This window comes from Lepisosteus platostomus, chromosome 13, assembly GCF_059453375.1.
Source record: "Lepisosteus platostomus isolate fLepPlt1 chromosome 13, fLepPlt1.hap1, whole genome shotgun sequence".
Taxonomy (NCBI): Eukaryota; Metazoa; Chordata; class Actinopteri; order Semionotiformes; family Lepisosteidae; genus Lepisosteus; species Lepisosteus platostomus.
The window spans coordinates 26,568,315-26,593,041 of record NC_142623.1 but is presented as its reverse complement, the minus strand read 5'-3'; the positions used below and the strand labels follow the sequence as shown (position 1 = coordinate 26,593,041).

General features: G+C 38.2%; 1 protein-coding gene across 2 annotated transcripts in view; it reads right to left on the bottom strand.

Moving 5' to 3' along the window:
- Window positions 1–3,485: 3,485 nt before the first annotated feature.
- adamts2a (ADAM metallopeptidase with thrombospondin type 1 motif, 2a) overlaps window positions 3,486–24,727 on the bottom strand; it is a 180,781-nt gene continuing 159,539 nt past the window's right edge. For both annotated transcript variants that reach the window (XM_088603857.1, XM_088603858.1), the window contains 11 exons: window positions 24,410–24,585; window positions 18,625–18,758; window positions 18,075–18,198; window positions 14,874–14,954; window positions 12,429–12,592; window positions 11,276–11,432; window positions 10,302–10,434; window positions 9,600–9,807; window positions 9,206–9,335; window positions 8,739–8,831; window positions 3,486–6,102 (listed from right to left, as the gene is read on the bottom strand). In XM_088603857.1, the coding sequence (XP_088459983.1) occupies window positions 5,654–6,102; window positions 8,739–8,831; window positions 9,206–9,335; window positions 9,600–9,807; window positions 10,302–10,434; window positions 11,276–11,432; window positions 12,429–12,592; window positions 14,874–14,954; window positions 18,075–18,198; window positions 18,625–18,758; window positions 24,410–24,585 (1,849 nt within the window). In that variant the 3' untranslated portion in view covers window positions 3,486–5,653. The remainder of the gene's footprint in view (window positions 6,103–8,738; window positions 8,832–9,205; window positions 9,336–9,599; window positions 9,808–10,301; window positions 10,435–11,275; window positions 11,433–12,428; window positions 12,593–14,873; window positions 14,955–18,074; window positions 18,199–18,624; window positions 18,759–24,409; window positions 24,586–24,727) is intronic.

Below are 24,727 nucleotides of genomic sequence, written 5' to 3'. Positions count from 1 at the left end.
TATTGTTGAATTAGAGGACATCAGCTGGGTTGAATTGTCAAAGTACAGTATCTGAGGATTTTGAATACCTGTATCGGGTCCTCTGTAGTTTCCTCTGTTTAGGACTAACAGTTCAGATCTTTTAACCTGTCAATACAGTTTAACTTCATCAGCAACCAATATCTCTAGCCTTTTTATTCCTATAGCACAAACTCTGTGTGTAATAGTGTTAAAAAGTAAATGAGTACTAAGAATCACAACCATATGGTGCACTTCAAAGAGTTAAAAAAGTTCCAACATATAGTCAGTTGAAGATATATAAAAATGGTTCTTTCATTCTATGAGCACCTTGCTCAGTCACAAAAGACAGACGCAACAGTCACAGAAGAAGAAAAACAGCTTGTGAGCAGTGTTTTTTTCACGATGTTTGCGTGGGAACTCCTAGATTAATCATGACCCTGGGTTATATTTAGCAAATGAGCACCAGAGGACTGATAGATGGGTATAATGTGCTCTCATTAAAAAAAAAAGAAAGAAATGCTCAAAATATTCTTCACTGGACAAAACATGTGATCTCCAATCTGGTTGCTAAGACACCAGAGTCTATATCTGGGAGCATGAGTCTAATCTTAGCCCGGCCATCAAGCGTTTCCTTAATTGTGACCACCGGAGTGACGAAGAAGGGGACCAATTTGAGATGCCCAGGGTTAGACTGACAGTGTTTAAATTGTTCTTGTAATACCAGAGATTACTTGTACTTAAAGGTCTATTGCTGTTCCTGTGATAAAATGATGAACAAAGTTAATTATGTACAGTTAAATATAGCCATGCTAAATCAAAACAGTGTAAGCATCACTTCCATGAAACTTACTTTGCCTGTGTGCTCTTAAAGATTCCTGTAAAATTAAGAAAAGTATAGGATTTGTAATCACTTTTATGGAAACTTGCACAATGGTTTATTTTATTTAGAAGATGATAGGGAACACTGTATCCATACTTCAAACGTGATCTCATCCTTTAAGACAGTGTTTAAGACTCAACCTTTTCCAAGCTACTGCAGACTGACAGCAAAAGTTCTGTGGCACTCTGCCACCCTTCTCATATACACACATGCAAAAACAGATCCAGGATACAACAATGATTTTACAAACTACTGTACTAGAGTTGGGTTGAAACCTTTAGCAGATTTCTAGGTTTATCCTAGATCTCCAAATATTCATGGGACCCTGGTTGCGAACCAATTATGTTCCACTTGTCTCCAAAACAATATGTTAATATGGAGCAGTCTAATCCTTGTCCTCTTGAGTTAGGACTTTACAGCACAACCAAGGTTCTTAAAAAGGGTCCAGTGATCCAGAATGTACAGAATGTACAGTTTAATGACCCCCTGCTGGTTTGCAAGATTCCTTTTTTAATTATCAATATTAACAATAGTAATTTGATTTTGAGTGGCTAATTCCAGTTGCAATTGGGTCTCACTGCTGCACACCTACTGGTTCATTCATCACAGAGCAGAACCCATTGTGATTTTATCAAGGTATAGAATTTAAGATAAAAAATATACTTTTTGACATCTTCTGAGAATCAGAAACTAGATAAAAACATGTATTTGCTGCCCCCTGGTGCCCTATAAAAGCTTGATGTGGGATAGCCTCTAAGATGCCTTTATGAGAAGAAAGTGGCTTTCTGTGGACTTTGATGGACTTTGCTAGCTTTTTTGAGAACTCTTTTCTTTGATATTGTGTGTGTTTTGTTTGCCCCATGTTTTACATTATCTTGGGGTTATTGTATTATGCTGTCTTATTTTACAGTCCTTACTGTATATCTGATGATTGGAATACATAATTGAGATATGTTTTAAAATATTATTTTCAAACTTACTTAGTTGTACATTGGACTGTGCCTTTCCTGTTTTAAACATTGTTCATTCACTTCAGGTAATAAAGAATATGTTTACACACTATGGTGGGATTTTTGCTCTTAACTATCAACTTTAATGGAAGAGAGCCAAGCAATGCAGTGTATGGCAACTTTAAATCTGAACGATTGTGGTTGATTGGTCTCCATTCGTGAAAAATATTGTAGATTCCCCAAGTAGCAGCTCCTCCTACAAAATCATGCACAAGATGACCAAATATATAATCTACAACAGAGGTTGGCAACGTACAGCAGGTGTGCCATTATTGGCAGGCGTAGGGATTTTTAAAGGTATGTGCAATGAAAGCAGCACATGCAATAAAAGTCTAATAAACCACAAATAATCTAAGTTTAAAAAAAAACTGTGCTTGACTGTTCTGTAATTCTCTATAACATGCTTTCCAGTGAAAGTTTTTTAGCTTATAAAAAAAAGATTTAACTTGGTTTATTTACTGCATTATTTTTAGAGGGGCTAGCCCATTGTTTTTAAAGGAAAATCACAATCTGTACCATTAATAACATTTTTAACACCTGTCCTGTAAGTGTAATGTCACATTTGGACAAAATGGTGGTTGCTAAGAATACAGAGCTAGCTGTTTGCTCATTTGAGCCCTTTTGGAGAGATCTATATGGATTTGTTCAACATAAAGACCATGCTGCTTGTGCTCTATGTTGTGAAAGTGTGGTTTATGTTGTGTATTTTCAAACAACAAATGGTAAACACTTCAAGGATGAGATGGACATGGCTGAGTCTATCAAAAGGGCCACAGAGAGATACAGTATGAAAAACACAGTAGTGTCTTTACGAAGTACAAATCAAGCCACAAAAGCAAGTTGTAATATCACAAAATGTATTGCGAAACATGGAAAGCCATTTACAGATGGCCATTTAAGAGGCTTTTGTTTGAAGTGGCATTTTCATTGCTTTTAGCACTTGGATCAACATATCACTCTGAACAGGTATTTTTACACATGAAGTCAGTTCTTTGCCCATAACATTTCTTAAATTTTTATTAATCAAAATGTTAAGTAGGGCTATGATTGACATAAAAAGTATCAATTGTATGCAAATCCATAAAAAAACATGGGCATGAGCTAACTCTTGGCGCATCCTTTCTGAAAGGATGCCAATCCCTGATGAAAACGTATGTTTTTGTATGCCATTGATACAGACAATGTGATAGAAATGTTTTCAAGGCATTTAACCCAGAGGCACCAGCTACCACACATCCTGACAGCTGTGCGTTTCATATTTGTTGCCATAAGCCATAACTGATGGTCATGTGGCGTTGGTTGTAACAGGGATCACATTGTATCTTCGCTAAGATGAATAAGGTTCGGAATTACACTGCAGAGGCAAACTAAGTTCGCCAGGTAAGGTAAATTACTATAGGATGGTTTAATAATGAAGAAATTATGTTGTAAAAAGTTACAACATTTAGAGAGAAATAAAAGGAAAAGCCTAATCCTTTCCTGCTGACAGCTCACATGTTTATACTGTATACTGTATTCATTTTATTGTTTAGGGTGCTTGGCAGTATATCAAATAATAAATGTTTCATGTGAAACAATAAAATCACAGACACCCCTTTTGCAAAACACCACAGACATTTGAACTTTAATAAATATTAAAAATAAAGTTCTAATTCATATGTACAAGTATTGTACAGACAAATCCTACAGTATGCATTTTGCAGTTTTTGTAAGGCAAACTTTAGATTTCAGACAGTGTCAGAAATAAACAGGTCCTCTACGCTAAGGCTGTGATGCGTTCTATAATTTTTTTATTTTTTTTAAATGCAATGTAACAAAAGTTGAAGAAGAGGTCTCTCTGATTCTTTAGAGAATTTCAAGAGCTTGTAAGCATTTTGAACACAGATCTATGGAACCGATTCCTAATATAAGAAAAAAATTAAACTCATACGTGACATTTTATCTTAATCTTAATTCTGTAATTTCCCCAGACTTCCAGATCATTATGATAACTACATCAAAGCTGCAGTACACAGTTTATTACATAAGTTCAAAATAGTGCAAAGACCCAGTAAGGTACCATTCAAATAGATGTTGGAAATGAAGACATCATAACACATTTAATCCAATATTCTGTGTATTGCTGGTATTACATAGCATGGACTACATCTAATGTATGTATTACTACTGTATATGAATAGCAAGGGAAATCATCCTAGAGAGAGTAGTTTATTAACAATTTCATAATTACAACAGCTGTTTAAAACTTCAGTAATGAGTATTGACTTGGAGACCTAGAGAACATTTTTCAAACAGAAACTTTCATTTCAAGTTGCTTTCCCAAAGAGGCCTGTATTTCACTGTGCATGGAAAAACAAGCATGATAAAATTTATAAAGCTTCCACATAAAAGGACTTTTTTAACATACATTTTTCTAGTCAGGGGAATCATTTGTGTGATTTCTAACACTCCAAAGTACCAAAGAGACCAGTTCATTTTCCAAGCATCACTAAGTAAACGTGCAATAAACAGCAATAGCACCTCATATTTGATTATTGAAAAATTCCATTCTTGGCAAAGTGAAGATTCCATTTTACTTGACAATACATTTGACAGGTAAAGCCAGACAATTGATTCATTCATTGTCTCCACAGTGGAGCTTTATTTATCCAAACCATAATTACATAATACTTGTATTCCTACTGACCTGAGAATGCTGTGCTTTCCATGTTATCCAGCTCTGACATGGAATCTAATTTATAGAATCGGTTGTTCTTGAGCCTGGAGCACCAAATTTTCTTTTAAAAAAGTATATTTTAAGTGCTACATTTAGTTCTCTGTCTCTCCTTCACATTCAGTAACAAAATAAAACAATCGTACATTGAATTGTGAGGTTAATTTAACAGCCGCAGTCATTTCTAAAATTAGATGCTTTGTGTAACCAACATTACTGTTTATTTTTATTAAATATAGGAGTGAAGTTTAAATTGATTGGGCCTTTCAATGCATAATATATACCAAGTAACTTATTTGCTTCATCTGAACTTCTTAAAAAAAACATTGGTCCTTAAAATAAGTCTTAATTGCTTTTCAACTGGAAAATAAATGCATAGAATTTCTTACTTTGTGGTACCCAGTCATTTAAGACTTGTAGAAAACTGCTCACTTGAGGGGTACTATTGCAGATATTTTTTTTGTCAGGAATTATAATACTTATCTTTACATAGATTACAAAACATGTACGACGGTAACTTGAGTGCGAAAAAACAATTAACTAAATCCTAACTCTTCTGTGTATCATTATTTAGATGCGTGAAACTTTGTCTTTGTATAGGTGCGTGTTCTCTGTGTCACAATTCAATTGTAAATACTATATTTTAAACAATATGTGCCTCCTAACACTAGTTTTCTTAAGTGGTTTGGAAAGATAAAGTTTCACTTATTGGATGCCCTAAGACACCAATATTTATAATAGTTTAAATATGTTGGATGGCACACAAAAATATTCAATTGCTTTCACCAGATCTCTTTAGAAGGGAATCCTAAAGTGATTTTGTGATTCAAAGCAAATGTGCAAATATTTGCCAGTGGTTTTTATCCCCACAAAGCTTGTCATTTCTTCAAATTTTGAAGTGGTAAAAACATCTGTACCTTATTTTGTTCCGGTATGTGGCATAGCACCAATATAATTTCTGATGTAATAATTACAATCTGTGATAAAAACAGCTTTCATCTCTATAAGAGAAAAGCAAATTTGTCCTTCCATGCTGGGGCTTCAGTTTCTTTAAATTTTTATTTTTAGAACTCCCTGCCTTTGTTTTTCTGCAAGTAGCTCTTGGATTCTTTTGTTCCTTGTTTTTTCCTGAAACAGCTTTCTTCTGGGAATGACATTGTGCTGAGGGACTTCATTGTCAGCTCCATGTATTTTATAGGGTACATCGATCGCATTGTTTTCTCGGATGTCCTCAGTTACATTATAACTTACGGTGGTCTGGTCTGTAGTAACACTAGGCTGTGTCACTGCAGTAGGCCTCACTTCTATTTCAGGTGTTGTTGCCATGGTAGGGAGTTTGTCTTCCACCACATTGCTACTTTTGTTGGTTAAGTGAGGGGCAGTGTCACTGCTCTCATTGCAAGATTTGCAGCACATCTGCTTGTAGCCAGGAATGGAGCAATAGCGGTTCAATACTTCCATGCGACAGAAAACTGACTTGTCTCCTTGGCAGCGCTGTCCTGCAAAATGGAAAACAATGTAGTCATTTACATGAAGTTATATCAAGAGATTAGAAAGGTTCCAATGAAATCTCCATTTAGGACTAATAGTTTAAAACACAACCCGACACAAACTAAATATCACAATGATACCTAATTTCCCTTAAAACGCTTAACAACACTCAACTTTCTAGAACAGAATATCTGTTTTAGATGTGCCGTCTGGGAACACAGTAGTATCTCATTGGCTAATACATTTCTCCTTAGGAAGTTATGACCCTCATTTTAAAAAAATGTACCTTTAAACTGACCAAAATCATGTCTATTTTAAAATGGTGATTTTGTCAGTAAGTACTGTATATACCTCATTTTGTTTGCAATTCAGTTGTTTTTTGGATTAATTCACATTCTGAATATCTTGAAAATGTCAACCGTACAGATTTTATTACTAGTTTATTTAATTTGGTGTCACAGAGAAGTGGGGTCTGAAGAACTATAAGGGAGAAAGAGGACCAACCTTTGCAGAATGCCTCATTTTTTACAATGGATACTGGTATTCTGAAGTAATGTCTCAGAATCAGAACTGAATTTTAATTTCTGATTCTGACACATTCTTTAAAACATTGATTCAATCAGACTGTTTTTGTTCTGAAAGCAGCTGGAAGGAGGAATGAAGCAGTGATTATAAAAAAATTCTGTTTCTATAGAGTTTTCCAGTGATGTGTTCAATACTCCTGCCATAATTGTGGTTCAATGAGCCTGGTAAAACTGTGTCTAATTCCTTTAACTGCCTTGTGCTTTTTTTAATTTAAAACTATGTGACTTTGGACACTACTTCAAGACTCAGAGAGAGCGCACAAGTTGTTTTTTTTTCAATTTTTATTTCTACAACATTTTTTTGCAGTTGGTAATGACAAAAACCAAAACAATAAGATGCACTTCCCCTTTCCACTCAGATTGGTATATTTATATATCTTTTGTTTTATTTTTAAAGAAAGAAACAGTATCGAAAGGTACAATTTCACAGTCACTTTGGTAAAACACTTCATTGTTTGGAAATAAAGTAAATAATTCCATGGTGATGTAAAAATTGAAATGGCACATTAAGTGTCATATTAAATATTTACAAAACATTACTAAAGTATCCCTGATAAATCAAAGTGCATATAAATGTAGTGCACATTGCCCATAATCACCCCCTCACAGCTCCCCGACATTGAGGTGATAATGCCACAAACAGGAACCCATTGTTTTTATTCAAAAAGTAAGGATAACAGTCATAAACATTATTGATACAGTCAACATCAATGTTATTTACAGTATTTCAGTGCAAGTTCATCTTGCTATTGTTTTCTCCACCACAAAATTTTAGACACCCTCTACATAGTCACAACGAAAATATGTGATCACATTATAATGACATGTCTGAAGTGCTGAAGGATGATTTATTTCTTTCCAACCTTGAAAACTATTCACTTTGATTGAACTCATCTTCAAGTTTTTGTTTTAAGCTGCCTCTAATCCTAGTTCTTCTTTTCAATTCAATTCACACTGTTCTTGACTAATGCCATCTTCGCCAGTAATAAATGCCATTACATTCAGTTCCAGATAAGGCATTTTCTTTTCTGTTCTTTTTTTAAAAAAAAAGACAAAATGAGCTTTAAAGATGAGGGTTCATGAGGTATTTGTATCACTTTCTGACGTTTTATATTTGCCAGATACAATACGCGCACACACGCGTACACACACCCACGCAAGATTCCACTCACGAGATTGCACATGCACATGACACAAGTCACGATCTTTCTTTGAGAAAATGGCATATACCCATTTTACTGCCACATGGGCCTTCTGGTAAATGTTAACAACATTTCCTGCATAACAAAATCCCAAACCTGCCCCATACTTTGCTTTTTAATAACTCTGTATTCATGTAAAATTAATACAAAAATACACTTAACAGTCAACGATCAAAGCGATCAATAGCAGTCAAAAGGGTTAGGCAAATAAGCCACAGCTTATTCATTTTTAAAAATGATTACTTTAAATAAAGTCTGCAAGCACAAATAAGCTGCATTTATTGAACGTTAGTATTAACAGTCAAGAGAGAATATGGAAATGAGGTGAAAATGCTGAGCGGCCTCCCATACTGCAAACTACCCCATTTAACTTCAGCCAGTCTTCTTTGTTACCAATTTGAGAAAATAAGTGTCATTTTGTTAAATGAATTAGTAAATGAGCACTTGGCAAATGTCATTATTGTGATGCGATCACATTCACAATAAATTTTTCTCAGTTGCTCCACCACTGAGAAAAAGCATCCATTTAAGAGCTTGTTTTCCAAGGTTAGCCAAGCACAACAAGCAGGCTGAAGACAGCGCCCAATCAGAAGCCTGCAATCGCCATAGGAACTCCCACTCGAAGCCGCCAATTGAAACCCTTTCTTGGCGTGGTTAAAGGCCCGTGCTACAACACAGCTCCAAGACAGACAGCTTAGGAGCCATCGCCCAGTGAAACGCAATCAGGAAACCCAAAGCGCAGCTCTTCTCATCAGGGAAATTTACCACGCAGGGAGAAGGAGAGAAAGAAAGGCAAGGTCCATGTCAGAAACGGCATGCATTTAAGGCCAAGGTCAGAGTTATAAAGGGGTCGTTTACTTGAAGAAATCTTCTGGATGGGGAATTCTGGATCTGGTCTGGAGAGCCATTGGACCAGGAAGTTCCCTTTCTTGTTTTGGTCTGCAGTGCTCTCTGAAAATAAATGGAAAAAGAAGACACAGCTGTGGTTAGCATACTGTGAACAATCCTGAAAGGACAGTGGTGTAGTGAGTTGACAGGTTTCTCATGAGGACAACACTATAAAATATTATTCAAGCATTACTGCTTAAACATTTTTCAGCTACAGATGAAACAAATGACCTAATAACCTTCCTATCACTAATATTGTGCAATAATTAGAGCTTTGGGTTACGTTTACTTAAGCAGATGCTAAATGTGGAAAGAAATAAGCATTGGCTGAACTGCTAAAAAAACACCAAAACATCTTTCATCTTAAGTGGGCCCTTAACTCGCTTGTGATCGTACAAGAAGAGCTAATACCATCCGATTTTAAACAATCGACTTACTAGGGCACGGAGGTAGTCTACACACTCTGATTTTCTCTGGCTTGGCTTCAGTGCACAGCCCAATAGTGTTGTCCCGCGTGTGACACAGGACCTGTCTCTCTTGGGTTCCATTGGCACATGTCACAGAGCACTGGAAGAAACCCAAAGGTACAGATGTGGTTTTGCTTTATACAGAGAAAAATCTAAACAGACCACCAAACAGAAAAACAACTGCTCAATAAACTTAAACTGTGTTAATTCACTGGCATGCTGACTGAGGATCTGAGGCAACCAATGATTTATTTGACATTTATGCAAAGAACAGAGGGGGGAAAAGTGTCTAAAACTCTATGTTAAAATGATTTGTTTTCCCTCGGGCACGCTGAGAGGCTGATTGGATTGGAGACGCTCTTACCTGTGACCAGGGACCTGTCCTCCACTGGGCGGGACACAGCTCGCGGTTGCAGGGCCGGCGGGACTCTGGTCGGTCATCGTTGCAGTACTTGCTGTGGATGGAGCGGTTGGTGCCATCGTGCAGAGGCTGAATGCAGCGCACCGTGCGCGACTGATAACCCATCTTCCCACAGGTCTTAGAGCAGGTCCCCCACTCACCAGTCACCCAGCTGCAGGGTTACAGTTAGAATTCGTATGGCACTCACACTGACGGCTACCACAACAAATACACTCACACATATAAATAAACCAGTCCAATTAAAAACATGAATTGCAGTACAGATGTTAGATTTAATACTGTATGTGTATTACTCGGTATAGTGTATGCATTTAGGATCCGTGATGGTTATGGGTTTCAAAGTGTGTAACATATTTTATCTGCTCTGATTTGAGTGGGAACTGCATTACCATGTGGGCTAATAAGCAGAGGTTAATTCCTAGCAGAAAAGGAAAAGGAAAAGGAAAAGAAGAAAAACACTGCTCCCGATCCTTCTGTAGGTATAGAATTAACCTCTCCTTTTTCCTTTTATCTCTTCTGCGTCATTGATATCACAGTAAGATGTATGGGAACAAAGGTATAAAGAGGGTGTGTTATTTTACAATAGTCCTACTATAAGTGAAGAAGTAGGGATCTGTCATGACATGCTTAAATGAAAAAGCTTACATGGGCTGAGAACACTCTTTTTGGTTGCAGTCTCTGCTGATTGCCCGAGGCTTCTTGATGTTTTCACAGTATGTGCGGTGAACCATTTTGCTGTCTGATTTCCTTCGGCATCCATATCTTGTATACTGCTTACCTTACAAACAAAACAAACTGTTAGTAGTTAAAAGTGAGTGATTCACCTTACTTTTTCACCATATGTTTTTAATAAGGCCCTTTGAGAATAACATGCCAGAACAAGATGATTCAATTGCATGATCCTCGTTGATCATACTGAAAAACTAGAACCGCTGAGAAGTTCCTTCACATAGTAGTGTATCAGAATTGCCATTTTAGCTCACTTTAATTCAGTTTTCCAATAGTTGTGAGCAGATAATTAGGAATATAAACTACAATAACTAGGTGTAACTAGGAATCAAATGATTGGCCACCAAAACTACAATAGAACAGAATAGCAATACTGTAAAAATGTTAGTATGAATTTGTGTGAGGAGTTTTGGGCTTTTTTCCTTTTTCCTAGGTTTACCATCGTCTCTTTCCAGCAGAGGGCACTCTATCTTTGTTCAGTTCTAGTAAATTGTGTCACACTATAGAGCTAGGAACCTGTGTGATTTAATTACATTATACACGGATCAGCCATTAGGAACATAGTATCTAGAATGAGGGCACCCTTGTGAACATACTGTATATGGCTAACAATCACAATGTAATACAAATTCATTGTCACAAAGAGATTTTTGTTAATATTATTTAATCAGTTTTAGGCCTCAACTGTTCGTCTTGAATGATAGAATGATTAAACAATAAACATTTTTTAACACTTTTGAGGCATACGAGGAACTGTTCATGCTCTGAATCTGGATTATTGCCTTGAATTTTGCCAATGAAGATGAATCAGTTAGAGGTTATTGAAGTAATTTATTTAAACCAAGATTTATCTCAGCTGTTGTTTCTTAGCTTGTTATCGACAATGTTACCTCCTCCACATGGTTTGGAACAGTGGGACCATTTCTTCAAGGCCCACTCAAAGTAAGAAGAGTCCTCCACTTTGTTGTCCTCGATAGATGACTGCAGGTCTTCATGGATGATGTACTTGTATGACAGAGTAACTTTGGAGTCTCCATGGGACCTGATCTGTGAATGAGCCACACTCATCAGGATCGATTCTAAGCAGGGATCCAGATATTAAAACAATGTACTCTCAGCAATTCTGTCAATAATCCCCATCTATGAATTTGCTTCATTACTCTGCTCTCCTCCCCACTGATAGCTGGTGTTTGGTGAGTGTTCTGGCACACTATGGCTGCTGTAGCATCATCCAGGTGGATGCAGCACATTGGTGGTGGTGGCCTGGAGTCCCCATTACCTGTAAAGCGCTTTGAGTGGGGTGTCCAGAAAAGTGCTATATAAGTGTAAGCAATTATTAATTATTATTTTTAAGTATAATAATGGCTTCTCAATTGTCATTTTGTTCCACATTGGGACCAGCTACTGTTTTGGCAGTATGTTTGCACTTATTCTATTGAGAAGAGAGATAAGCAGATAAATGCAATGTAATATAATTTCCAAAAAGCCGAGGTGGATTCAATTCAGAATCTGGGATCCTATGTGTGTGGAGTTTGTATGTTCTCCCCATGTTCACATGGGTTTCTTCCAGGTGCTCTAGTTTTCTCCCATAGTCCAAAGACACAGTAGTAGGTTAATTGCTTTCTAGGAATATTGACCCTGGTGTGAATGAGTGTGAGTGTGTTTGTGTCTGTGAGTGCCCTGTGATAGACTGGTGTCTTGTCCAGGGTGTACCCTGCTTTGTGCCCATTGCATGCCAGGATAGGCTCCAGCTACCCTGCAACCCTGAATTGGATGATGCAGTTATAAAAAGGATGAATGGACAAATTCTAATTAAAATTAAGAAAATGTCAGTATGAACAGTATCAGCATAATCAGAGCTGGTCAGAGTAATGAAGAAGAGTATATGGATTAAACTCCTTATAGATATTATACATGTACACACAGGTCAAATGGTATGTTTACAGTGAGAAAATAATATTTGTCATAATATGCATCCATACACATACTGTATCTGCAGCATCCCTGTTAGAACTGTAGCATTCAGTAAACTCAGTGTCTCACCATGATCAGAACCCCATACTTGAGGGGCCCATTGGTTTGAATGGACTCCCGGTCATCATCATTGTGATACTCCCACTCCACTCCCTTTTCAATTATTGTTCTCGACTCAGGGAATTCCCCTTCTCTGTTTAAGAAAACATTCCCTGTGGCCTGGTTCTTTACAGCTGAAAATGAAATACAGTCACAGAAAGTTTTTTTCTATATTTGCTTCTTCCTAACTTGATTGTGATGAAGCGTATAACACATTAGAAACAATTTATATTATGTAGATATAAAAACATTTTTTTTTCAAATTAAGCTTTCTCAATAAGTTAATATTTGTTATTATTGGAACATTTTACTTATAATTCTATTTGAAATCTGAATGTTTTGTGAACCTATTGCTGAACTTTCCTCTTGCTTACAACTAAAAGTCATGAAAGAGAACCTGTGACTTTCATTCAAGAAAAAAAATACTGTTAGCCTTACAGTCTTACAGTATATAGAGTCTTGTATACTGTATATTGTTACAGGCTGTGGTAGGTGACTATGGAAATGTCTCTAAGAATCTTGATACACTGGGAAAAACCCAACTTCTCAACTTGTGCCAACGTTTCCACTTCCTAGAGCTTCAAACCAAGGAATGTTTATTTTGTTGTGCTGGATAGGATACAGATCAAAAGAATCTTATGGTTTACCGTAGCTAATTAAGGTCTGGGTAAATGATTAAGAGTGTCAAAAGTGTAGCATAAAAAGACAGAGAGACGCTGGGGAATGGAGGAGAACAGAACAAGAGATAGGAGAAGACCAGAGGATACAGATCATAAAGCTTGAGCGAGGTGAGAGGTCCTTACCCTGATCATCCATAAAGATCAGATTGGAGCTACTGTAAGTATCCGATCCGTGTTAAGAGAGCTTGCTGTTCTTTTTTAGGGAACTCTGATTTCCCGAGTGAAGAATCCCTCGGTTAAAATTGCCTATCTGGTTAGTAGTCACATTTTTAGAACAGTGAGAGAAAATTAACCATAGGTTGTATTCTATTTAGTTTAAAAGGCAGCTTTATCTTATTCTTGCCTATGTAGTCATTATGAGTTTGAATACTTGGTAGCATTCTGGGTTTTTTATGACACTGACACTGATGTGGCTGTCTCTATTCTATCTAATTGTATCTCTAACATAAAAACTTGGTAGACTCAAAATTTCCTTAATCTTAACTGTGACAAGACTCAAGTCATGCTTATCGGCACCCCCCATCAGCTTTGTAAACCCAATCCTGTAACCCTATCTGTAGATGGTTCTGTACTTGAGCTTCAGTCTAAACTGAAAAACCTTGCGGTAATATTAGATTCTGGCTTAACATTCGACGCACATGTGCAGCATATTGTCAAAACATCTTTTTTTCACCTAAGAAATATCGCTAGAACGCCCTATGTTATCACTTACTGTGGCTGAAAAGCTGATCAACACATTTGTGTTGACACAACACATTTCCTGAATTGACTACTGTAATGCTCTACTTGCTGGGGTATCTATATCTACTTTGTCCAAAATTCAGCAGCCAGGTTCCTGACCAGGTCTAGTGCAAGTGATCACATTACACTTATCCTGGAGTCCTTGCACTGGCTTCCAGTCAAATTCTGTGTGGACTTTAAAATGCTCACCTATAAGGCTCTGCATGGCTTGGCACCTCAGTACCAGTCTGAACTATTATCGTCCTACTCCCCACCTCACAACCTTCGCTCTTCTAATTCGGGTCTCCTAACTGTCACCCAAGCCCGTCTACATTGTATGGGTGACAGGGCCTTCTCCTGTTATGCCCCCAGGCTCTGGAACTCTCTCCCCAAGGATATCAGAGAGTCACCTTCTCTAAACTCCTTGAAATCCAGACTCAAAACCTTCTTCTTTAGATGAGCCTTTACTTAACTGGTTCAATTCTTTACCCCTCTGCTCCTACTATATTGTACTTTTTACCACCATCCATGGTCTCCTCTGGGTATTGAAATAGTGTTTTATATTGTGTATTCTTTTTATTTATTGTTGTTGTCATTCTGTAAAGCACTTTGACAAGCCACCTTTAAAGGCGCTATATAAAATAAAGTTTATTATTATTGTGGGTTATGGATATTTAATTTTACTTATTGAGAACATACTAAATTGTATATATTCTTTACATAAATAAACAAAAATCAAGATTTTGTTGTGTTATGCAAGTGATCTTATTAACAATTTTATTAACTTTAACTAGTATATATATATAAACAGCACCAAAAATATTTTATAGCAGCTAACCAGGAGCAATAAGACATTTTTATATTGGTTTTACAGCAATTTCCATCAGCTATACTGTATATAAGTTGCATTTTATCAAAATCTGCAATTAATAACATAAGCAAATATCTATTTAAAAAAAAATTATTATTATGTAAACCTCTGCTTGTATTAGTAGTTATATGTCTTAATTCATACCTAGGATGTGTTGAGTCCCTTTAAATTCTTGGATAAGGAGATGTCTCGCTCCTCGTGGGATTTCAAGTATCTTAAGAAAACCTGGAAAAAAGAATGAATAAAAGAAAATCTAGTTTTAGTTTTGCTAGATATGATCATATTATGGATTTATTTTTATCAACATTTTACATATACCAGCTTACTGGAAAGAAAACAAGTACTCGCTTATTCCCACCTGCACAAAATTCAAGGTAACATACCTAAAAATATATTTTCTGCATTTATAGACAAGACAGTAAAATCATTAAACCAGAAATACTATTGTAATGCATTGACAAGGACTTGGTTACGCAGGTTCATCCTGTAGGATGGAAAAGTTGTGGTTAATGGTCCTGGGGATAGGAAGGGATAGGAAGGGATAGGATTCCTATCCCCAGGACCATTAACCACAACTTTTCCATCCTACAGGATGATCCCTCCATTGGGGCCCTCTTTTCTGATCGCCCTATCATCTCATATCGCCGACCACCTAATCTGCGTAACCTCCTTGTTCACAGCTCCCTTGACCGCCCTCAACAACCATCCACACCAGGTACTTTCCCTTGCAACAGAGCTCGCTGTATCACCTGCAAGTACACAGCCACCACCACACTCATTCAAGGGCCCTCAGGACAATTCCGGATCACCCAGACCGCATCTTGTACCTCCAGCAACCTTATTTACTGTATCTCTTGCAGTAAATGCCCAGCCATCTACATTGGAGAAACAGGAAGGAGACTCGGAGACCGCTTCAGAGAACACGTCAGGGCTGTGAAGATTAAAGATCTCTTCAAGCCCATTGTTTCTCATTTCACCTCTGACGGCCACGCCCACTCTAATCTCTCCGTCTGTGTTCTCAAAGACGGATTTCCGAACTCATACATCAGAAAGACCACCGAAACTAAAATTATTCTGCAGCTAGGATCACACATTCTCCCTTCCCTTAACGACAAACTACTGTTCTTTTACATTTTCTCCATTCATTGGAAGTTTCATTTCACACCTCTCTGCACCCATTCTGACTTCACACCTCTTGATTGGCCTCTCTTTCTGTCCCATGCTCCCGCCTCTCACTCCTCCTCCCTCCCAACCTTTGTTCTCCTGCTACTTTTCCTTTGCCTACTGCCCTGTCTCTCTCACACCTGAAGAAGGCTCCACGGCCGAAATGTTGTGTTCTCTTTCTTCTTTTTTTCAGCATGGAATAAACCTATTACTTGTTCCTTTGGTGGGTAGCATTGCTGCCTTACAGTGATGTCCTGGATTTGATTCTTGCTTGGGGCTCCTGTCAAATGTGGAGCCTACATGTTGCTTATATGCATTATTATACAAGGTGCTACAGTTTGTTTTCAGCCTCCAAAAACATTCAGGATATGCTTGACTGGCAACTCTAAACAGTCCCTTTCTCAAGGAGAATAGCTTGCAAGGGAACTTCATCTATATGGCAATTGAACCTAGCATAATGTCTGACTCTAGAATAACAGATCCTAATGAGTGTGAACTTGCTCTCTGTTGCTGCCTTTCTCATGTTCTAATAATATCATGAAGACCTGGAATGGTTTGGATACAGTATAGCATGCAATGGTCACATTAAAAGCTCTTTACTGGCCCCTCAGAACATAACTGGCTGCCAAAGAAACAATCAAGATGTGAGTTTTTGCAAATACTGAAGGCAGCAGAATTTATAAGTGGAAATCGTTCTCAGTTATTGAAATAATAATGTATGGTTATACACTCATGCCAAATGCTTCCATCTTTAAACATACCTACTGTATACTGTACATGTATATACACGTTAAAATCTGTGACCATATTTCTTCTTTCATACTTTCATACCATAATTTGTGTCATTAGCCTATTTTGATGCTATGGCACTAGAATATGCACTCACTATCCCTGTCCATCTTTGTTGGAACAATACTTGCAGTTTTGTTGGCTCCGCTGCTTTATTGCTTGTGCTAGACATAGATCTCTTGATCAGTAAAGCCAGATACATCACAAGACTCCTAAATATTCCAGGAAGTCTGCACACGCTCTTGAAGTGGACACTAGACAAACAGTGTCTCTGTTGCTTAAGGGAAATGTACCTTTTAATTTTTAATTCTTCCCTATTTCCTTACTTCTGCCAAGAAACAAATATAAACTAATGATATAAGTGAGTGAAGTCATATGAGGTCCTTTCGCCACTCATATGGAAGTCTTTTAAATCTGGCACCATTAACCTTCTGTCATGCTTACGAACAGTTGGAGAAGCTCTGAAGCTTTAAATATTCGTGAGTTTCTTCATAAACTATTTAAAGTCAGCAAGTCAAAACAAAGCAATTTTGTGCTGGAAATTATAAAATATACTTATTACATATTTGTAATTTTTCTGTCATGTCCTTTTTAACTTGATCTATTGTCTGTTGTTTGTGTACTAGATGGTTGGGTTATGCTGAAATTGGGTTATGCTTGTCAACTGTTCCAACAGAAATCTGATCTGTCAATGTGAAAAAGTGATGGAATACAGTTGTAGAGTGAAGCCTTATAGCACTGAAATAACTATTTAATGTAACAGTCAATTGAAAATGAAAACAGTCCAAGCAGAGCCAAAAGAGAACAGAGCATCCAAAAAACAAGTAATGAATTAAAGTAATGAACTTTAAAGTAATGAACTTTAAAGTTACCTAACTTGGAGTGACAACTCGTAGGTTTGGGAAATAGAGGACTTTCCCCTCTTGCTGCCAGAGTTTGAATTAATCTAACAAAATAAATTGTTTAGTAACATTAGACCTATACATTCAATTCATAGGAAGTTGATGATCTGAGATCAACATTCAGTACTGTACCCAAGCTTTAGTATTGTTAGTATTACTGTAGGGCTCCCATTATCACATGAAGTCACTAATGCTGATGGCCACAAAGCTGTAATTACTGTATGCAGGACATTTTTGGTATTCCACAGAAAGATTGGTAGGCAGATTAAATTACTCGAGACACAAATAGGATCCCTAAATGACTTGTGGCCTTGTCAAAAAAGTTATAGAGCTCATATCCAAATCCAATCCACATACTATAGAATGTTAAAAACACACTTTTCAAGGTAAACTTTAGATAGCATGGGGTAGTACATAGAAGCACATCCCTGTTTAAGCTGCATTGAAGTAGACTTCACTAAGGTACAATAGGTTTGTCACACTAGCAGACCTTGCTTTTTGGCTCCACGGGTGAAGTTGCCCTTGATGATTTTGCAGCTGGAGTTATCCCCTCCACAGTTGCCACACTTGTCTTCCTGCATTGTAGAGCTGATCACATAATCACAGCCAACTTTCTGCAGAAAAAGATATCATAAGAGGAGTACCGGGAGAGGGTTGAGCATATCCAGGCATGATTCAGAGAAAAGGCAGCAATCCTGCTGTTTCACGTTCAATGTCACCAAATGATTAGTTATTTGTAAGCAAGAATGGGAACACATTTAACAGGAATGTTTTGACAGTAATGTTTTGTCAAGGTTATAAACACAATCAATTCTGTTTTAAACTTTGCTATGAAGGAAGGGTCCACTCGCAGAGGTAAGGAAGACATGATGACTGAGATATGACTGGAACATGAACTGAAAATGAATTGGCAGTGGGTTTTTACTTTTGATGGTAACTCTTGGGGGTTTGATAAGAAATAATTTATGAACCAGAACTTGGCTGTGAAAGCAGAAAAAAAGGCTAGTTCAGATTTAGATTGTTTTTAGGCTGCCACTCACCACACAGTCACCTCGGACACAGATGCTATAGGGGTCTTTGTAGGAGCAGCGTGTCCCATCGTGTACCATCCTCTTCATGTAAACAGCATCTTTTGTCTCTTTGGACTGGCAGTACAGATGGCACCTCTCTTTTGCTATATGAAGGAAAAAAACAACAATATATTCAGAGAGACCAGTAGACATTGTGTAGTGGACTATTCACTTGTGAGCTAATGTTTGTTACATGTGAAAATACATATAATTTGTTTTAATGGGACATTTATAGGAGAAACTGTACATACCCATTGAGTAATTTCCCATATTTAATGTGACTAAACACAATAACATTACAAAATTAATTCAGAAAGAGGTCCTGAACCCTAGTGCTGGATCATGTCAAAGTAGATAATCATCAGAATCCATGAGGAATACCACGTGTCCAGTCACAGACTTGCATCTCAGCCAAGGAGTGTTGATGATTTCTGGGAAGTGAGAAACTTACACTCATGTTCCCACATCTGAATGTCAGGATTTTTGCTAGGAATTAATTAACCTCCCTGCACTCCCCAGTCCCTAATGATTTTTATATGTACTGTACATAGCAAGTGTCGTAAACTGTTCGGGTCAGGATTAGCCCTCCAGGGTTTGATACTTCTCCAACATCTGCTCTTGACGCTGACTGACAGCAGGGGAACACCTGGTTAGATAATGATAACAGAAGCTTGACTAACACTTCCTAATCAGACACTGGAGAAAAACAAACAAGGGGATACTCTGTTGTAAAAGAGCAAAGGAGGGAAAGCCAGCAGATGTAAAAGCATTCAGCCCAAGCTTAGCGTCAGCTGACAGAGCATATGGAGTTAAGATTACTTTTAAGACCATGGCAAATGGAGTCATAACCAAAAACACATCTAAGATATACAGATGTTCTCACTGGAATTTGAGACATGACTCAATGGCTACACCCAGGCAAGAAATACCCAAACATTAGTGCCCTATAGTGCCAACAGTGATGTTTTATTTAGAAAGCAGCTTTAAAGCTTTAAACCTCCACAATGTCGAATGATTTCTTGGTGAAAGAATCATCGGATGAGGCAAAGGATGTTGCCCCCTTTGCAACCATGTGTACATATTGATGCTGACAAACCATCTTGTGCAAAACTTACATGAGAATAAAGTCAAAGGTCTTGTTTTGTCTTTCTTTCACAATATGGTTATTGAATTCAGAAGCATAATAGTATAGTGATTTGTATTTGACATAAACTGGACTGGCCAGTTATTTTTTGGAAAAAAGCAGAATTAGAAGGGTTAAGCTAGGGAATCAGTTTGTATAGTTACAAGGTATTTTAAGAAAATATATACTGAGAATAATAAGAAACTTATGAGGTATGCAGTAAATGCAACAAATTCAGAAAGGTATCTGGAAATGCCATAGCAGGTACATTGAATTTTATTGAATAGCATGATATTTAATTAACTGCTTACACTTATATAGCACTTTTCTGGACACTCCACTCAAAGCGCTTTAAAGGTAATGGGAACTCCCCTCCACCACTACAAATGTGCAGCACCACCTGGATGATGCAACGGCAACCAAAGTGCACAAGAACGCTCACCACACATCAGCTATCAGTGGGGAGGAGAGCAGAGTAATAAAGCCAATTCACAGATGGGGATTATTAAGAGGCCATGATTGGTAAGGTCAATGGGAAATTTGGCCAGGATGCCAAGTTCACACCCCTACTCTTTTCGAGAAATGCCCTGGGATTTTTAATGACCACAGAGAGTCAGGACCTCGGTTTTATGTCTCATCCGAAGGATGGCACCTTTTTACAGTATATTGTCCCCATCACTATAATGGGGCATTAGGACCTACTAACACCTCTTCCAGCAGCAACCTTAGTTTTCCCCAGGAGGTCTCCAATCCATTGTAGGTAAATTGATATTGGTAAATTCATTATTCTGATTAGAAATTGTGATCAAAAGGCTTGATCAACAGAGGTCATCTATAAAAGCTGTAGGCTAGCAATTAGTAGTTAAATTATGACTACTATTGGAAATGACACAAGGTGTCCATCCATGACTTATGCTTTGCACCAGAGTGCAGATGCTGCTTTGTTCAGTTATGTCCCATTCCTCTCATAGAGCCCAAAAAAGAAAAAGAAGAATATACCTGCTCACTGATTTGTTAATGCTACAGTAGATTGAATGGGACTCAAGCCTGGTGAGTACGGTTAATGCTACAGTAGATTGAATGGGACTCAAGCCTGGTGAGTACGGCATCCATATCATAACTGACTGTATCATCTTAAAAGAAAGCCATTGTTTCATAAGAAGCACAATAACATGTATTGTCCTGCTGGAATGTTTTCAGCTAAGGATAAGCCCACAGGAAGCGCAATAAGTGAGGACCTAGAGTTTGGTCAATGTAGGGCTGTGCAGCACAGTTTCCTGCTATTACTTCACATAGAGTTTTGCAGTAAATAACCACTCCTGCCCAGACCATCACACTTGGTTCTTATTAATTTTGCACTTCTGTGCTATAGCCACTAATGTCCATCAGAGTGCTATGCAAACCTAGATTAATCCCTAAAGAGGACAGATTCCACTGATGGTGCATCCACCTGAAGTGTTGCTTCAACATATGGCACAAATTAACTTTATTGAAAGTTGGTTTGGTTTTCACAGGCTTGACATTGAACAGGTTATATAACCTCATTGCCTGTGGCAAATCAGCTCTCTTACTAATTAGATGATCTAGTGCTTATACAACAATTAAAGTCGCTTGACTTGTATCATGGTAATTAATGATGAATTAATCACAATTATATCAAAACCACTTTATCAATTTCCAAAATTGTGTGTAAAAATACACACATAATTAGAGTTATGTTTGTTTTGATGATACAGTATGTATAATTCAATCCAAAAAATGAAAATGGGCTGTGTATTTTTCTTTTGATTTAATTTTCCTGTGTTCTGATTTAAAGCAGATGAGCTGAGCCAAACTCTAGGGATACAGAGACTTTCTTTTTTCAGCTTAAAGGGAAATCTCGATGCAAAACAAAAATCACATACAAAGCATGCCCAACTTCAGTTCCAACTTCAGTTTAGTACCATTTATGTATAGCTACATACAGTTTGCAATGTTCAGTTACAGTTATATAGTCTGGGACTTGCTTTGCACTGTAGTTTTCCTTTAGGAATTTGCTTGAATTAGTCTAATTAAAGAAATAATTAGTCCAATCAAGTAATAATTCTGAGATAGAATTGTAAGGAACCCCACAAGACCTCACAAACTGGGACTGTTTTGAAACATTCACACACAGTTCAGGCCTTCACTGACTTTTCAGTCTTTCATAGCAAAGCAGAAAAAAGGCAAAGAATGTTTTAGTAGTTGGGTTAGATCCTAATGAACGTGACAGAGAAATAAAATAAAGTACATGTACAGTACTTGGCATGAGGGAATGGTAATCTGTTTGAGAGGATAAGATGTCCAAGTCTAAGATCTAGGAAGTTTCTACAAGATGTACAGTAGATGTGTAGATGGGTTGGTGAGAGGGGTGTGAGAGAGACTGAATCAGAAGGACTGATCACGCCCATCTATAAGAGTGGAGATAAACTCGATCCCAACAACTACCGGGGCATCTGTGTGAACAGTAACCTGGGGAAGGTATTCTGCAGTATCCTAAATACACGAATACTGGCCTTCCTTACCGAACACAATGTCCTGAGTAAAAGTCAGATTGGCTTCTTGCCAGATCACCGCACATCTGATCACATTTACACCCTACACACACTGATAGACAAACACGTCCACCAAAAACACAAAGGAAAAATTTTTGCCTGCTTTGTCGATTTCAAAAAAGCATTTGACTCGATTTGGCATGAGAGATTGTTTTATAAACTACTCCAAAGTGGCATAGGGGGCAAAGTGTACGACATAATTAAATCAATGTATTCAGAGAGCAAATGTGCAGTGAAAATTGGAAACAAAAGGACTAAATTCTTCACCCAAGGCCGCGGGGTGAGACAGGGCTGCAGCCTGAGCCCAACACTGTTCAATATCTATATCAATGAATTAGCAGGAATGTTGGAGCAGTCTGCAGCTCCTGGTCTTACACTACACGACACAGAAATCAAGTTCCTGCTCTACGCAGATGACCTGGTCCTGCTGTCGCCCACAGAACAGGGGCTGCAGCAGAACCTGGCACTGCTGGAGCAGTACTGTCAGACCTGGGCACTGACAGTCAATCTGGACAAGACCAGAGTAATGGTTTTCCAGAAGAAAGCCAGACCTCAGGGAAACAGGTACAAATTCACACTGAACAACAACACATTGGAGCACACATCCAGCTACACATATCTCGGTCTCACTATCAGCTCTTCCGGGAGTTTTGACCTGGCAGTGAAGGCACTGAGGGAGAAGGCACTCAGGGCTTTCTACGCAATAAGAAGGAGGCTCTTCAACATCAACCCACCAACAAGAATCTGGCTCCAAATATTTGAAAGTGTAATCCAACCCATTGCCCTATACGGCAGTGAAGTGTGGGGTCCCCTCACAGACCAGGATTACACCCAATGGGACAAACACCCCACAGAAACTCTGCACATGGAGATCTGTAGAATCATCCTCCGTGTGCAGAGAAAAACTCCTAACAACGGGTGCAGGGCCGAATTAGGCCAGTACCCACTATTGATAAACATACAGAAAAGAATATTAAAGTATTGGCTACACCTAAAAAACAGTGACCAAAATTCCTACCACCACAAAGCCCTGCTGAGCCAAGAGCTGAGCCCAAAACAGAGCCCCCTGAGCCAGCTGGTCCTGAGGCTCAACGACCTGAGCCACACCAACACTAACCAGCCTCAGGACAGCACTGCTAGAGCACCACAACCCAGACTCAACCACATCACAGCACAGATCAAACAGCAATATCTCACACACTGGGACACACACACACAAACACAACATAAACTGGAATGCTACAGAACCTTAAACAGACAATACACACTAGCTGAATATTTGACCAAAATAAAAAATAACAAACAGAAACAGACCCTGACGAAGTACAGGCTCAGTGACCACAACCTGGCCATAGAAACTGGGCGACACAGGCAGACCTGGCTGCCCAGAGAGGACAGGCTGTGCTCCCACTGCCAGCAGGGAGAAATAGAGACAGAGGTGCACTTCCTACTGCACTGTGACAGATACTCTGGGATTAGAGAAACATTCTTCCCGAAATTCAGAAATCTAATCCCAGAGTTCCCACACCTGCCAAAACCACAACAGGTCCCAATCCTACTGGGAGAGGGAGGAGGGAACTCAGTTGATCTGGCAGCCTAGTATGTGATCTCCTGTCACAGCCTGAGGAACAGTGAGTCCGTCTCCCAATAATGCTCCAGCCGCCTACAGTATATGTCAATATTATATAATATGTCTTTGTTGTAAATGTCTGTAGATTTTATTTTACTTCTATTTTTTGTTTTGTTCTATGTTAATTTTATTATTTTTATTTGCTTTGGCAACACTGATTGTACCCATCGGTCATGCTAATAAAGCACCTTGAATTGAATTGAATTGAATATGTGAAGGGAAGTCCTTGGTGTGAGATTTATAAGTGTAAGTGAGCAGATGTATGTGAGATTAGGATTTAACCTTTCTCCTGAACTTTTTATGAACTCTATTTGTTCCTCATGAAGAGAACACTTCCTGAAACATGATGCCACATATATTCCTACTCTAGCGGAGAATCAGGCATGCGATTTCAGACACTAACGTTATTCATAGGTCATCGTTACTCACGGTCAGGGTGCTCGTAAGGCAGCCAGTGGTGCTTAGAGTTTTGGTACTCAAAGATTGGATCCCACAGCTTGCACTGTTCTTCCCTAAAGTCGTCAAAGAGCTTGGCGCACTCCTCTGTGTTGCACAGCTGAAACTCATAATTTGGCCCATAGCAGGTGCGGCCACCATTGGCTGGACTACAAAGGGAAAGACCCAGAAGGATGTCATTCTGGAACACATTGGTAGGCTATGTAGAAGCATTCACTATTATGACTTAATAATGGGACCATTATATAACACACGCACTGTTTGTCTGAGCAGGTCGTCAGTGTTTGTAGT